At 45.0% G+C, this 14337-nt stretch overlaps 1 protein-coding gene across 5 annotated transcripts in view; it reads left to right on the forward strand.

The window, feature by feature from the left end:
- The window catches only part of ATP8A1 (ATPase phospholipid transporting 8A1), a 267561-nt gene that overhangs the window by 195416 nt on the left and 57808 nt on the right, over positions 1-14337 (forward strand). For all 5 annotated transcript variants that reach the window (XM_050947405.1, XM_050947406.1, XM_050947404.1 and 2 more), the window contains 3 exons: positions 8883-8957; positions 9085-9207; positions 12193-12271. In XM_050947405.1, coding sequence (XP_050803362.1) covers positions 8883-8957; positions 9085-9207; positions 12193-12271 — 277 coding nt within the window. The remainder of the gene's footprint in view (positions 1-8882; positions 8958-9084; positions 9208-12192; positions 12272-14337) is intronic.

Below are 14337 nucleotides of genomic sequence, written 5' to 3' on the forward strand. Positions count from 1 at the left end.
TATCTAAATAAATACTTTGTCTCAGTCTTTAATGAAGCTAATGAGGAGCTTAGGGATAATGGTAGGATGACAAATGGGAATGAGGATATGGAGGTAGTTATTACCACATCTGAGCTGGAAGCCAAAGTCAAACAACTTAATGGGACTAAATCGGGGGGGCCCAGATAATCTTCATCCAAAAATATTAAAGGAACTGGCACATGAAATTGCAAGACCATTAGCAAGGATTTTTAATGAATCTATAAACTTAGGAGTTGTACTATATGACTGGAGAACTGCTAACATAGTTCCTATTTTTAAGAAAGGGAAAAAAAGTGATCCAGGTAACTACAGGCCTGTTAGTTTGACATCTGTAGTGTGCAAGGTCTTGGAAAAAATTTTGAAGGAGAAAGTAGTTAAGGACATTGAGGTCAATGGTAATTGGGACAAAACCCAACATGGTTTTACAAAAGGTAGATCATGCCAAACCAACCTGATCTCCTTCTTTGAGGAAGTAACAGATTTTTTTTAGACAAAGGAAACACAGTGGATCTAATTTACCTCGAATTCAGTAAGGCATTTGATACGGTTCCACATGGGGAATTATTAGTTAAATTGGAAAAGATGGGGATCCATATGAACATTGAAAGGTGGATAAGGAACTAGTTAAAGGGGAGACTACAACAGGTCATACTGAAAGATGAACTGTCTGGCTAGAAGGAGGTTACTAGTGGAATTCCTCAGGGATCAGTTTTGGGACCAATCTTATTTAATCTTTTTATTACTGACCTTGGCACAAAAAGTGGGAATGTGCTAATAAAGTTTGTGGATGACACAAATCTGGGAGGTATTGCCAATACAGAGAAGGATATCATACAGGAAGATCTGGATGACCTTGTAAACCAGAGTAATAGTAATAGGATGAAATTTAATAGTGAAAAGTGCAAGGTCATGCATTTAGGGATTAATAACAAGAATTTTTGTTATAAGCTGGGGACTCATCAGTTGGAAGTAATAAAGGAGAAGGACTTAACAACTGGTTCCCTATAAAAAGTTCTGATTTAAGGGATGTGCCACAGTATGTATTTTTTGTACCAATAGGGTTACCATACGTCTGTATTTTCCTGAGAGGAATTTTTAAATTTTAGGTAAGACAGCGATTTAAGAACCGAAAAACCTGACATGTCCAGGAAAATACAGATGTATGTTAACGCTATCTAAAGTTCTTTATTAAGAAGATGGGCCTGAACTAGAAATGAGCTCCTTTTCGCATGTGTGGGTCCCCGTCACTCCCTTGGGGTGTACTAGGGTGACCAGATGTCCCAATTTTATAGGGACAGTCTCAATTTTTGGGTCTTTTTCTTATATAGGCTCAGTGGTTTGAGCATTAGCCTGCTAAACCCAGGGTTGTGAGTTCAATCCTTGAGGGGGCCATTTGGGGATTTGTCCTGCTTTGAGCAGGGGGTTGGACTAGATGATCTCCTGAGGTCCCTTCCAACCCTAATATTCTATGATTCTATGATTATCCCTCGCCCCCTGTCCCGATTTTTCACACTTGCTGTCTCATCACGCTAGGGTGTGCACATGTGTGGGTCCCAGCTGCTCCCTGCCCTCCCTCATTGAAGCAGGTGTGCAGGGTTACTGCCCTGAGAACTGCAGAGCACCGGTGGACATGGGGCTGGCTGCAGATGGGCGGGGGCGGGACTGGCTGCAGACAGGGGCATGGGGCAGGGCTAGCTGGAGGCAGGGAGTGTGACGTGCTGGCTGTGGGCAGGTGGTGCAGACAGGGGCAGGCTGTGGGTGGCTGTGGGCTGAGGGCGGCCGTGGGCAGGGGGGCTGCGGGCAGGGGGTGGCTGTGGCAAGGGGTGGCTGCGGGCAGAGGAGGGCTGTGGCACGAGCTGGCTGCGGGCAGGGGGTGTGGCAGGGGCTGGCTGCGGGTGGCTCTGGGCAGGGGGTGGCTGTGGGCAGGGGGCAGCTGCGGGTGGCTGCGAGCAGGGGGTAACTATGGCGGGGTGGCTGCGGGCAGGGGGTGCAGGCAGGAGTTGGCTGTGGGTGGCTGCGGGCAGGGGGTGGCTGCAGATAGAGGGTGCAAGAAGGGGCTGGCTGCGGGTTGCTGCGGGCAGGGGGTGCAGGCAGAGGCTGGTTGTGGGCAGGGGGCGGCTGTGGGTGGCTGTGGGCAGGGGGTGGCTATAGGCAGGGGCTGGCTGCGGGTGGCTGTGGCACGGGGGTGCAGGCAGGGGCTGGCTGTGTGTGGCTGCGGGCCGAGAGTGGCTGTGGCAGGGAGTGGCTGCAGGCAAGGGGTGCAGGCAGAGGCTGGCTGCGGGTAGCTGCGGGCAGGGGCTGGCTGCGGGTGGCTGCGGGGAAGGGATGCAGGCAGGGGCTGGCTGCGGGCAGGGGGTGCAGGCAGGGGGCAGCTGCAGGTAGCTGCGGACAGGGGACAGCTGCGGGTGGCTGTGGGCAGGGGCTGTCTGCAGGCAGGGGTGCAGGCAGGGGTAGGCTGCAGGTGGTTGCAGGCAGGGGGTGGCTGTGGCAGGGGGCGGCTGTGGGCAGGGTGTGCAGGCAGAGGCTGGCTGCGGGCAGGGGGTGCAGGTAGGGGGTGGCTGCGGGCATGGCGTGGCTGTGGGCAGGGAGCAGCTGCGGGTGGCTGTGAGCAGGGGCTGCAGGCAGGAGGTGGCTGTGAGCAGGGGCTGCAGGCAGGGGGTGGCTGCGGGTGGCAGGTGGCTGTGGGCAGAGGGAGGCTCAGGCAGGGGGTGCAGGCAGGGGCTGGCTACAGGTGTCTGTGACCGGTGGTGGCTGTGGGCAGGGGGTGTAGGCAGGGGCTGGCTGTGGGTGGCTGTGGCAGGGGGTGGCTGCAGGCAGAGGGTGCAGGCAGGGGCTGGCTGCGGATGGCTGTGGCAGGGGGTGGCTGCAGGCAGGGGGTGCAGGCAGGGGCTGGCTGCAGGTGGCTGTGGCAGTGGGTGGCTGTGGGCAGGGGGAGCAGGCAGGCTGACTGAGGGTGGCTGTGGGAAGGGGGTGCAGGCAGGGGGTGGCTGTTGCAGGGGGTGTAGGCAGGGGGTGGCTGCGGGCAGGGGGTACAGGCAGAGGCTGGCTGCGGGTGGCTGCGGGCAGGAGGTGGCTGTGGCAGGGCGTGGCTGCGGGCAAGGGGTGCACGCAGGGGCTGGGTGCAGGTGGCTGTGGCAGGGGGTGGCTGCAGGCAGGGGGTGTAGGCAGGAGCTGGCTGCGGGTGGCTGCGGGCAGGGGGTAGCTGTGGCGGGGGGTGGCTGTGGCGGGGTGGCTGCAGGTGGCTGTGGCAGGGGGTGCAGGCAGGGGGTGGCTGTGGCAGGGGGTGCAGGCAGGGGCTGGCTGCGGGAAGCTGCGGGCAGGGAGTAGCTGTGGCAGGGCCTGGCTGCAGGTGGCTGTAGCAGGGGGTGCCTGCGGGCAGGGGGTGCAGGTAGGGTGTGGCTGCGGGTGGCTGTAGGCAGGGGGTGCAGGCAGGGGCTGGCTGCGGGTGGCTGCGGGCAGGGGCTGCAGGCAGGGGGTGCAGGCAGGGGCTGGCTGCAGGTGGCTGTGGCAGGGGGTGGCTGCGGGCAGGGGGTGCAGGTAGGGTGTGGCTGCGGGTGGCTGTAGGCAGGGGGTGCAGGCAGGGGCTGGCAGGGGGTGGCTGCGGGCAGGGGGTGCAGGCAGGGGCTGGCTGCAGGTGGCTGTGGCAGGGGGTGGCTGCGGGCAGGGGGTGCAGGCGGGGGGTGGCTGTGGGTAGGAGGTGCAGGTACTCACAACAGAGTGGCTGGGAGCAGCCTGAGCAGCAGGATGCAGCCGCGTACCCACTAGGCAGCAGCAGGAGCCCCAGGGCCAGCGGTCCAAGGAGCAGCAGCAGCAACAGGGCCAGGAGGCAGCCCACATGGCTCCCGCAGCACAGCGCCCCCTGGCTGCCGGGAGGAGGAATTACATGCTTCCTGGCCAGAGCCCATCAAAGCTTCCCTGCCAGGGAAGTCAGTTAACAAACAGTTCTAAAACCGCTTCTAAATTTAACAACCAACCGGCTCCAGCTCACCCCTGGTGCCAAACCAACCAGATCTCCTTCTTTGAGAAAGTAACAGATTTTTTTAGACAAAAGGAAACACAGTGGATCTAATTTACCTCGAATTCAGTAAGGCATTTGATACAGTTCCACATGAGGAATTATTAGTTAAATTGGAAAAGATGGGGATCAATATGAACATTGAAAGGTGGGTAAGGAACTAGTTAAAGGGGAGACAACAACAGGTCATACTGAAAGGTGAACTGTCTGGCTGGAAGGAGGTTACTAGTGGAATTCCTCAGGGATCGGTTTTGGGACCAATTTTATTTAATCTTTTTATTACTGACCTTGGCACAAAAAGTGGGAATGTGCTAATAAAGTTTGCAGATGACACAAAGTTGGGAGGTATTGCCAATACAGAGAAGGATATTATACAGGAAGATCTGGGTGACCTTGTAAACCGGAGTAATAGTAATAGGATGAAATTTAATAGTGAAAAGTGCAAGGTCATGCATTTAGGGATTAATAACAAGAATTTTTGTTATAAACTGGGGACTCATCAGCTGGAAGTAATAAAGGAGGAGAAGGACCTCAGAGTTTTGGTTGATCACAGGATGACTAAGAGCTGCCAATGTGATATGGCTGTGAAAAAAGCTAATGCAGTCTTGGGGTGCATCAGGCGAGATATTTCTAGTAGAGATTAGGAGGTGTTAGTACCGTTATACAAGGCACTGGTGAGACCTCATCTGGAATACTGTGTGCAGTTCTGGTCTCTCATGTTTACGAAGGATGAATTCAGACTGGAACAGGTACAGAGAAGGACTCTTGGGATGATCCGAGGAATGGAAAACCTGTCTTATGAAAGGAGACTCAAAGAAGTCGGCTTGTTTAGCTTAACCAAAAGAAGGCTGAGAGGAGATATGATTGCTCTCTCTAAATATATCAGAGGGATAAATGCCAGGGAGGGAGATGAATTATTTAATCTCAGTACCAATGTGGACACAAGAACAAGTGAATATAAACTAGCCATCAGGAAGTTTTGACTTGAAATTAGACGAAGGTTTCTAACCATCAGAGGAGTGAAGCTCTGGAACAGCCTTCCTAGGGAAACAGTAGGGGAAGAAGACATATCTAGCTTCAAGACTAAGCTTGATAAGTTTATGGAGGGGATGGTATGATGGGATAGCCGAATTTTGGGAATTAATTGACCTTGACTATTAGCAGTAAATATGCCCAATGGCCTGTGATGGGATGTTAGATGGGGTGGGATCTGAATTACTACAGAGAATTCTTTCCTCGGTGTCTGGCTGGTGAGTCTTGCCCACGTGCTCAGGGTTTAACTGATCACCATATTTGGGGTCGGGAAGGAATTTTCCTCCAGGGCAGATTGGCAGAGGCCGTGGAGGTTTTTTGCCTTCCTCTGCAGCGTGGGGCACAGGTCACTTGCTGGAGGATTCGCTGCACCTTGAAGTCTTTAAACCATGATTTGAGGACTTCAGTGACTCAGACATAGGTTAGGGGTTTGTTGTGGGAATGGGTGGGTGAGATTCTGTGGCCTGCATTATGCAGGAGTTCAGACTAGACCATCATAATGGTCCCTTCTGACCTTAAAGTCTATGACTCTATGAAGGTGTGTACCTCTTTAAGGGGTAGAGAGACATGGAGTGATTCTGCAACAGCTGCAGAGCAGGTCAGCATGGGGATGCTGTGCATCCCCCCAGATGAACAAAAGTGTACATTTGGGACAGGAGAAGCCCTCTTTTACATAGACCAGGTGGAGCAGCACCCAGTCTTTCACATGTAGAAGTGGCAAAATACCAAGTTTGGTCAAGATCTGCTGTGGGCACTGCGCTAGTTGCTCCTTTCTCGAGGAACTGGGAAAGAATTTTTTTCTAGCTCCCAGATAGGCCTAGGCGAATTTGGGTTTTTTTCACCTTCCCCACAGCAGGTTTGGAAGGGGGGAGCTTAGTTGGGGGCAAACATGAACCAGGGCTTAGACTATGATGTCACAACTCATTATGTTGATGTAGGGTGGATGTCCAGTGAGGTACTCCATAGGGAAGGGATACACTGATCAGATAAATGGATTGATAAAGGATTTAAAGGAAATATTCATTAAAGGAGTGGAAATGGGGGTTTTGGGGCTCCTATGACTGGAACATCAGAAAGCCAACCACCCCTTCCTTTATACCCCACCTTAACCCTCATTTGGTGGGGGGAGGGAATGGTAAGGTCTCAGCAACGGGTGGGCTGGGAACCCGAATGCAAAAGAGGGAGGGCTGATGGAAGCCCCCCAGTTATATATTGAAATGATCTTGGATGAGGTTTAACAAGGATAAGTGCAGAGTCCTGCACTTAGAACAGAAGAATCCCATATACTGCTACAGACTAGGGACTGAATGGCCAGGCAGCAGTTCCACAGAAAAGGACCTAGGGGTTACAGTGGATGAGAAACTGGATATAAGTCAACAGTGTGCCCTTGTTGCCAAGAAGGCTAACGGCATTTCGGGCTGTATAAGTAGGGGCATTGCCAGCAGATCGAGGAACGTGATCATTCCCCTTTAGTCGACATTGATGAGGTCTCATCTGGAGTATTGTGTCCAGTTTTAGGCCCCACACTACAAGAAGGATGTGGAAAACTTGGAAAGAGTCCAGCTGAGGCAGCAAAAATGATTAGGGGGCTGGAGCACATGATTTTTGAGGGGAGGCTGAAGGAACTGGGATTGTTTAGTTTGCAGAAGAGAAGAATGAGGTGGGATTTGATAGCTGTTTTGAACTACCTGAAAGGGGGTTCCAAAGAGGATGGATCTAGACTGTTCTCAGTGGTACCAGATGACAGAACAAGGAGACATGGTCTCAAGTTCCAGTAGGGGAGGTTTAGGTTGGCTATTAGGAAAAACTTTTTCTCTAGGAAGGTGGTGAAGCACTGGAATGGATTACCTAGGGAGGTGGTGGAATCTCCTTCCTTAGAGGTTTTTAAGGTCAGGCTTGACAAAGCCCTGGCTGGGATGATTTAGTTGGGAATTGGTCCTGCTTTGAGCAGGGGGGGTGGACTAGATGACCTCCTGAGGTCCCTTCCAACCCTGATATCCTATGATTCTCATTATCTGCGCTGTACAGTTTTATCTGCTGGGTACTTCCACACAGTTCCAACATAGCCAGACAACAGAAAGAGAGCCTTATGTATTAATGCAGGAAAGTGCAGTGGCTTTGAAGCCTTCATTACTGAAAAACCACTTGATATGTGTTTTATAAATTAACAAAAATATATTCACATAGTCCATACTTGAAAAATCAAAAGTCAAAATATGCTACATAACAAATATTATTAAAATCTGGCTTGTCAGTTATACACTGTTGTTCAGCTATGGGTTGGTTTGTTTGCTTTTTTTCAAGCAATAGGTTGAAACATTAACCATATAAATAGCAAACTGAGTTTAAGGACATTAATTAATATAATTAACAAAAGCAAGGAATTTCAGTATTAGAACAGTCCATAGTTTATCCTATGGTATGATTTTTGTGTCCCATATTGTTTCAATATCTGGCCACAACAAGTAAATGTGTTAAAGATAGTTTTAGTCTGAATTTCTTTGCTGAATGGTTCACAATTTTGAGATTAATTACATTTCATTTTTGTATGCTAATAGTTGCTACTTTGTTTTCTTTTCCATCTCATGAATCACATAGTTGTTTTAATGTGTTCAAGCATTCCCTCCGCTCATGATAAAAGACCAGTTTGTTCACAGGAACTGGTCATCTGGAGGCCAGCCTGGGTACATATTGATAAATGGTAAATTTGTAGCAATTCATGCTTCCATAATGAGGTTAAATGAAACGTGAAGTGTGGCAACACTGCTTCTAAAATTCACTTGACCAACATGTCAAGCTTTTTTATTAATCTTACTGCTGATTCGCTATCTGTACCGATTCAGAAAGTTGGCTTTTGTTTTGTTTTCTCATTAAATTTAATATAATGTTTTATATTTAAAATAGTAAAAATGTTAATATTATAAGTTGCCAAACATTTATTAGGTTATTTTTTTGACCTTTTCATAAAATAGAGAGCCTTAAATTATGAATAGAAATATTATTGAAATCACACTTAATTTTTACTGTTAATTTATATTTTAAATTGTATGTGATATAATAAATGAAAAGCTCCAAATTCCATCAGCACCTGATTCTTCATTTCCTTACTTATGTTGGCCAGTACCTTGTTCAATGAGTATCCCTGTACTGAGTAAAGTACCAGCTAAATTAAGAATGGCAGAATTATACCCGAAAGAATCTAACTTCATGTGAATCCCTATGCAGTAAGGGATAATACTAATGTGAGAACAGTTTTCTAAAGTACTCCTCTCCAGTACTCTAAAGTACTTTCAAGTAAGGTTCAATTCATGATTTTTCTGCTGTAAAGTCTGGTTGTGCAATGAGCGCCATGCAGGAAAAAGGATCTATCCATGCCGTTTGTAGTGCAAAATCAGGGCTTAAGTACAGAATTATAGGGCAAAAGTATTTGAATAAAATATTTCAGTGTGTTATGTTCTTTACTATTATTCATAAGAAAGTTACATTTTAGCTGTAGATATAAACACAGTTACATGAATTAGTCTCATACTATGTGAGGCAATAGTGTTTCTGAAACTGGCTTTCTTTTAGAAACAGGTTCAGATTTAGTCAAAGAAACAGAATTGCTAACATACGTGACTAGTCATTACCTTCATACTGCTGGGAAGAAAATATCTATTGAGATTTATCAGTAATTTTCAGGGTTGAAAAATGTTAAAATATTTAGACCTATTTAACGAATGTCCTAAAAACATCCCTTTAATAAAGCAGAGCTAAAATGTATTTTAAAACTCTTTGTAGAACATCTAAGTCACATATCTCTCTTTCTTTTCAGATCTGGTTTGCTTTTGTTAACGGCTTTTCTGGACAAATTCTTTTTGAAAGATGGTGTATAGGTCTTTACAATGTGGTAAGGTTTGAGGTTTTTAATGCATTTAATTCCTATTTTGTTTAACAATTGTTATTAAAGTCTCTTGATTCTTTATGAAGTTTTTAGTTCTCAAGCTCTGAAATACATTTTTTGATTTATATGTTAGATATTTACAGCTATGCCACCGCTGACTCTTGGAATATTTGAGAGATCCTGCCGAAAGGAAAATATGCTGAAATATCCAGAATTATACAAGACTTCTCAAAATGCCCTGGACTTTAACACAAAGGTAGAAGATAATTGCATTAAAAGTAGAGCAAACTTAAATGTAATGCAGGGTGGATGTCCATTTTATTCCTGTGCCATATATTCTCATGAAGTTAAAAATGAAGTGTTGTTTTTTAATATTTCCATCAGTCTTCAGTGATGGGAAATCATTGTCTATGAAAAGCACAAATCATATTTATCCAGTTTTTTATATACTGGCAAACATTATTTTAAAAAACTGTTTGTTTTTGTCTGCTAGTAATAAAGCTGTCTCCTTCAGGCAGAAGTGATTTGTCCTTTTTTGTCCTCAAATCATATGTACTTGAACTGTTGTGTGGAAATGGATTACTGACCCATGTGGAGAAGTAGAGCAAAGGACAATAAAAGCTGTCATTAAATTGGTAGGCGGAGGAGCCTTACACCATTCGTCATTAATTCTGAGCTGTGAAAAAAAACATACTAGACCTGTTTTAACAAGGAATTTAAATTGTGTGTTTGGAGTTAGGTTCAAAGAGATCTAAGGATAATATTGGTGGAAAATACATCGTGTCTGTATTGTATTTTTTTTAAATTGAAAATGAAAGTTGGACTTGGTTTTAAAATAAATACAGTTTCTTGCAGATTTACGCAGATGGCAAAATAATATAAATAAAAAAATCAAATTGAAATACATCTTTGAAACTGTAATTTTATGAATATAATGAAATGTTTACTTACAAAGTCAGTAAATAATAAGTGTGTATTATGTATGCCATAGACTAGCACAAATCTGAAAACTCAAATTTTTAACACATATACATTGATGGGCAGCACCCTTCGGTTGTTACGCCGATTTGATTTTTATATATACGCGTGTGTGTGTGTGTGTATACATATCTATGTATGTTTAGTAAATCTCAGATATTTTAAGCATACATTGGGGTAACCATTATTAAAGATAGGGACATCTAAGTTCTCAATTAATGATTAGCAATGTCTCCATATACTTGGTAATATATACTGTATGATATAATGTAACATGGTCAGATCCCCAGCTGATGTAAATTGGCATAGCTCTGTTTAAGTCAATGGATTTATTCTATATATACTATATATAATGTAACATTAAGTTCTAAGCAGTCTTTGTTAGGACAAGTATGTGAGAATTTTCTCCTCTTACTCTTCCTTTTTTCTCCCTCTGACCAAAACTGAAAGTGATTGATAGGAAATATTTGTAGGGAGTCCACTGTCTCATTGTAACTCTTTTAAAAATATATGTAAGTATTGGGTTTTGGTCACATGATCCATTAGTATGGTTGTGTTATCACCTTAATGTGAGACTAGTACTAATAGAATTCTAAAACATTCATGTATGTATATGGGAATTATATTCTTTGATATTATTACTCTCTTTTCACATACTGTAATGGTCGGTGCATTATTTGAGACTTATAACTAAATTGGCCAAAACCAAAAAGAATCCTGGTAAAAGTTGTGAAAAATCACTTGACATGCTAAGTAATGCCTCCTGAATTTTCAGTTAATTAATCCAGAAAGACATTTAAATTAGGTCAGTTATGTCTATATATGATGTGTTTCACAGAAAAAAAAATGAAAATCTGTAATTTTATTTCTTATGTAACCCTTCAGTGTTCAGGGTTGTCCAGGACTTAAACACACAGCTCTCATGGACATTGTGTGGCTATATCCCTTGCAAGTCTTTGCAATGTTAATGAGTAAATGTCTACAAAATACTTAACTATAAGCAGAACAGTTGGTGTGGGTTTTGAGTGTGGAAGAATTGGAATCATTGTTGCACTGAATGATGATGCATAAGTTTATTATGGTTAAAAGGGTCAGGGGTTATGAGGTCATGACAGAGGTTAAAGGATTAGCCTGTGACAATAAGTATTGGTCAGGAAAATGGGAAAGTAGAACAAATTTTTCTTGCACCCACCTGTGCTTTCTGTCAAATAAAAAATTGTGGTAATGACATGATAAGAAGGGGAGACAAAGGTTAATGAGTAACACAAGTTCAAATGTGCAAAGTATTGGAGCATAAATTGGATCATACACCCCAATGTAGCAGGGTAAGATAACAAAGGACTTTGAGACATAGCGGAAAATTTTGTGAGGCAGGCAACTTAATTTCTATTGTTTGAACAACTTAAAACTATTAATACATGTCAGTTTTGTACAATAAATATTATGTTTGTAAAAAGCATTTCTAATGATAAAACATGATTATTGTCCTGAAGGATACAAGAGTTCAAAATCCATTTTTCTCGATAGTTTGATCAAGTCTTTCGTACATATCTACAATATGCTATAGAAAGCACCAGTATTACATTTATACTTATAAATACAGCACAGTTCCTATGAACAGTATTTGTCTTTCACAAATGATAATAAATTTTGTAGTAAAATTAGAGTAATTTAGCACAAATGTAACAGTTTTCAAGTTTAATAACTTGTCTCATGTCAAATAAGAAAGCATTATGGAAAGTTTATTATAAATTATGCAGTAAGAAGAAATCCAAGAAAGATGCTTTTTAATTTCAATTTGTATTTTATTTTGTATCTGAAATACATAGACTAGTTTGTAAAGAAATTTGGGTTTAACTGTCCTTTTATCCAAATTGTGTATCATGTGAGAAAGGTAAAATGAAACCCAAATGCTGAAGTAATTTTTAGTGCATCATCTAAGAAATGTAATAACGTTTGTAGTTGTCTGTTTTGTTGCATATTTTTCATCATAGTCAAAATACTGTTTTGTATATATTTTAAATTTTTACTGATAATTGTGAAATTTAAAAGTGACAGTAAGCATCTTTTTTTTGAAACATAAAAACAAACATATGTCCCATAAAGGGTTAAGAGGCAGAAAGTGCCTGTCAGTTATATCAGTTCACAGTGGTGGCTGGACAAAAATACCTTTTGTGATTCTAACTTAAAGATAAAAAGAAGGTCATGGTTCACAGAGCTAGTTTATCGCAAATGGTTCTCATGGATTTTTGTTTTCCCTTAGGTTTTCTGGGTTCATTGTTTAAATGGCCTCTTCCACTCAGTTATTCTGTTTTGGTTTCCACTAAAAGCCTTCCACTATGGTAAGTAAGTAAAACAACTACAAACTCTGAAAAGTACCGTATTACCTTCCTTGAAAAATAATAATGTCCAAGATTACACTAATAAATACCAAAAACATTACACTATTCCATTTTTATGTACTATTTCTAGAACTAAACCAACATATGCAATCTAAAGATTTTTATTCAAATTGTGGGAAAGAAATCATGCCTTTTTCATAATTTAGTACATTCTATGCACTGGTATGGAGATAAAATTGGTTTTAAAATAAATTCAGTTCACATTTTTTGTACATCCATATGAGCTGATACTTACTTGATTTGCTACAGTTTATGTGACATTAGTATCATGTACTTGTATTATCAGTTTGACTGCCCTTTCAGTTTGGGGAAGGGTATATACCATACTAATCCTTACACTCCTATATTTTTCAGGGGTGTGTTAGCTCATCAGTATATAGAGGACTATGAGAGGGCAGTGGCAATCGGGTGGGTGATCAGGTGAAGTTGGAGAGATATCTCACAGTGATTCTCAACCTATTTACCATTGTATGTGGGCCACATCCAGTACTACTTATATGGCCCTGAGGATGTCACATGGGCCTCAGCTGTGTGCAGATTGGGCTGCAAGTGGCCCATGGGCGACAGGTTGAGAACCACTGCTCCAGGAGGACAGTTGGTTTGGTAGCTGTGTTATGCATCTTTCAGATAAGGAGAAGGAGAGTTGTGGCAGTTGTGCGAATGTTTGGGAGATGTAGAAAGGTTCTAGTATTTAGGAGGAGAAAATGGAAGGGCCACAAATACTGGGATCAAATTCCTTAGGAGAACTTCAGCTGCTAGGATAAGGCTTAAGATTGCCAACTTCCTAATCACACAAAACCAAGCATCCTAGCCCCACCCCTTCCCTGAGGCCCCACCCCCTGTCCCCACTCCTTCCCTGAGGGCCCCCCCACTACATTCCCCCTCCCTCGGTGGCTCGCTCTCACCCACCCTCACTCACTTTCACTGGGCTAGGGCAGGTTGGGATGTGGGAGAGGGTGAGGGCTCTAATTGGATGTGTGGGCTCTGAGGTGGGGCCGGAAATGAGGAGTTCAGGATGCAGAAGGGGGCTCCGAGATGGGGTGTGGTAGGGGTCTGTGGGTAAAGGCAGGGGGTTGAGGTGCAGCAGGGGGTACAGGCTCTGGGCTCAGGATGTGGGTTCTGGGGTGGGGCAGGAGGGATTTGGAATGCAGGAGGGAGCTCCAGACTAGGGGGTGGGGGAAAGGGATTTGAAGTGTGGAAGGTTGCTGCAGGTTGAGGCAGTGGGTTGGGATGCAGGAGGGGGTATGGGCTCTGGGCTGGGAGTATGGGCTCTGGGGTGGGGCCAAGGATGAGACTTTCAGGGTGTAGGGAGGGGGGTCTGAGCTAGGGCAGGGGGTTAGAGTACGGCACGCAGTGAGGGCTCCGGCTGGGGGTGCAGGTTCTGTGGTGGGGCCAGGGATGAAGGGTTTGGGGTACAGGAGGGGGCTCCGGGTTTGGGAGGGGCTCAGGGCTGGGGCAGTGGGTTGGGGCTTGGGATTAGGGCATGGGCTTCCCTTGTGTGGCTCCTGGTCAGTGTCACAGTGGGGCTAAGGCAGGCTCCTGCCTGTCCTGGGTTTGTGCTGTGCCCCGGAAGCAGCCAGCAGGTCCAGCCCCTAGATGGGGTGGGGGCCAGGTGGCTCTACACGCTGCTTTTGCCCGCATGCACCACCACCCTCCAGCTCCCATTGGCTGCAGTTTCCTGCCAATGGGAACATGGAGATGGTGTTCAGGGGGCAGCACGTGTAGCCCCGTAGCTCCCCTGCCTAGGAGCCAGACCTGCTTGCTGCTTCCGGGTCTCAGCGCAGTGCCAGGACAGATAAAGACTAGCCTGCCTTAGCCCTGCAGCTCTGCTGACCAGACTTTTAATGGCCTGTTAGGCAATGCTGGCCAGAGCCACCAGGGTCCCTTTTTGACCTGGCGTTCCAGTCAAAAACCAGACACCTGGCAACCCTAATAGGGCTACTGATGGAGGAAAGTGAAAGAGGTAAGCCATCTATTCAGATTGTATGATGCAGATGAGGGATGTT

Source organism: Gopherus flavomarginatus, chromosome 3, assembly GCF_025201925.1.
Source record: "Gopherus flavomarginatus isolate rGopFla2 chromosome 3, rGopFla2.mat.asm, whole genome shotgun sequence".
Lineage (NCBI taxonomy): Eukaryota > Metazoa > Chordata > Testudines > Testudinidae > Gopherus > Gopherus flavomarginatus.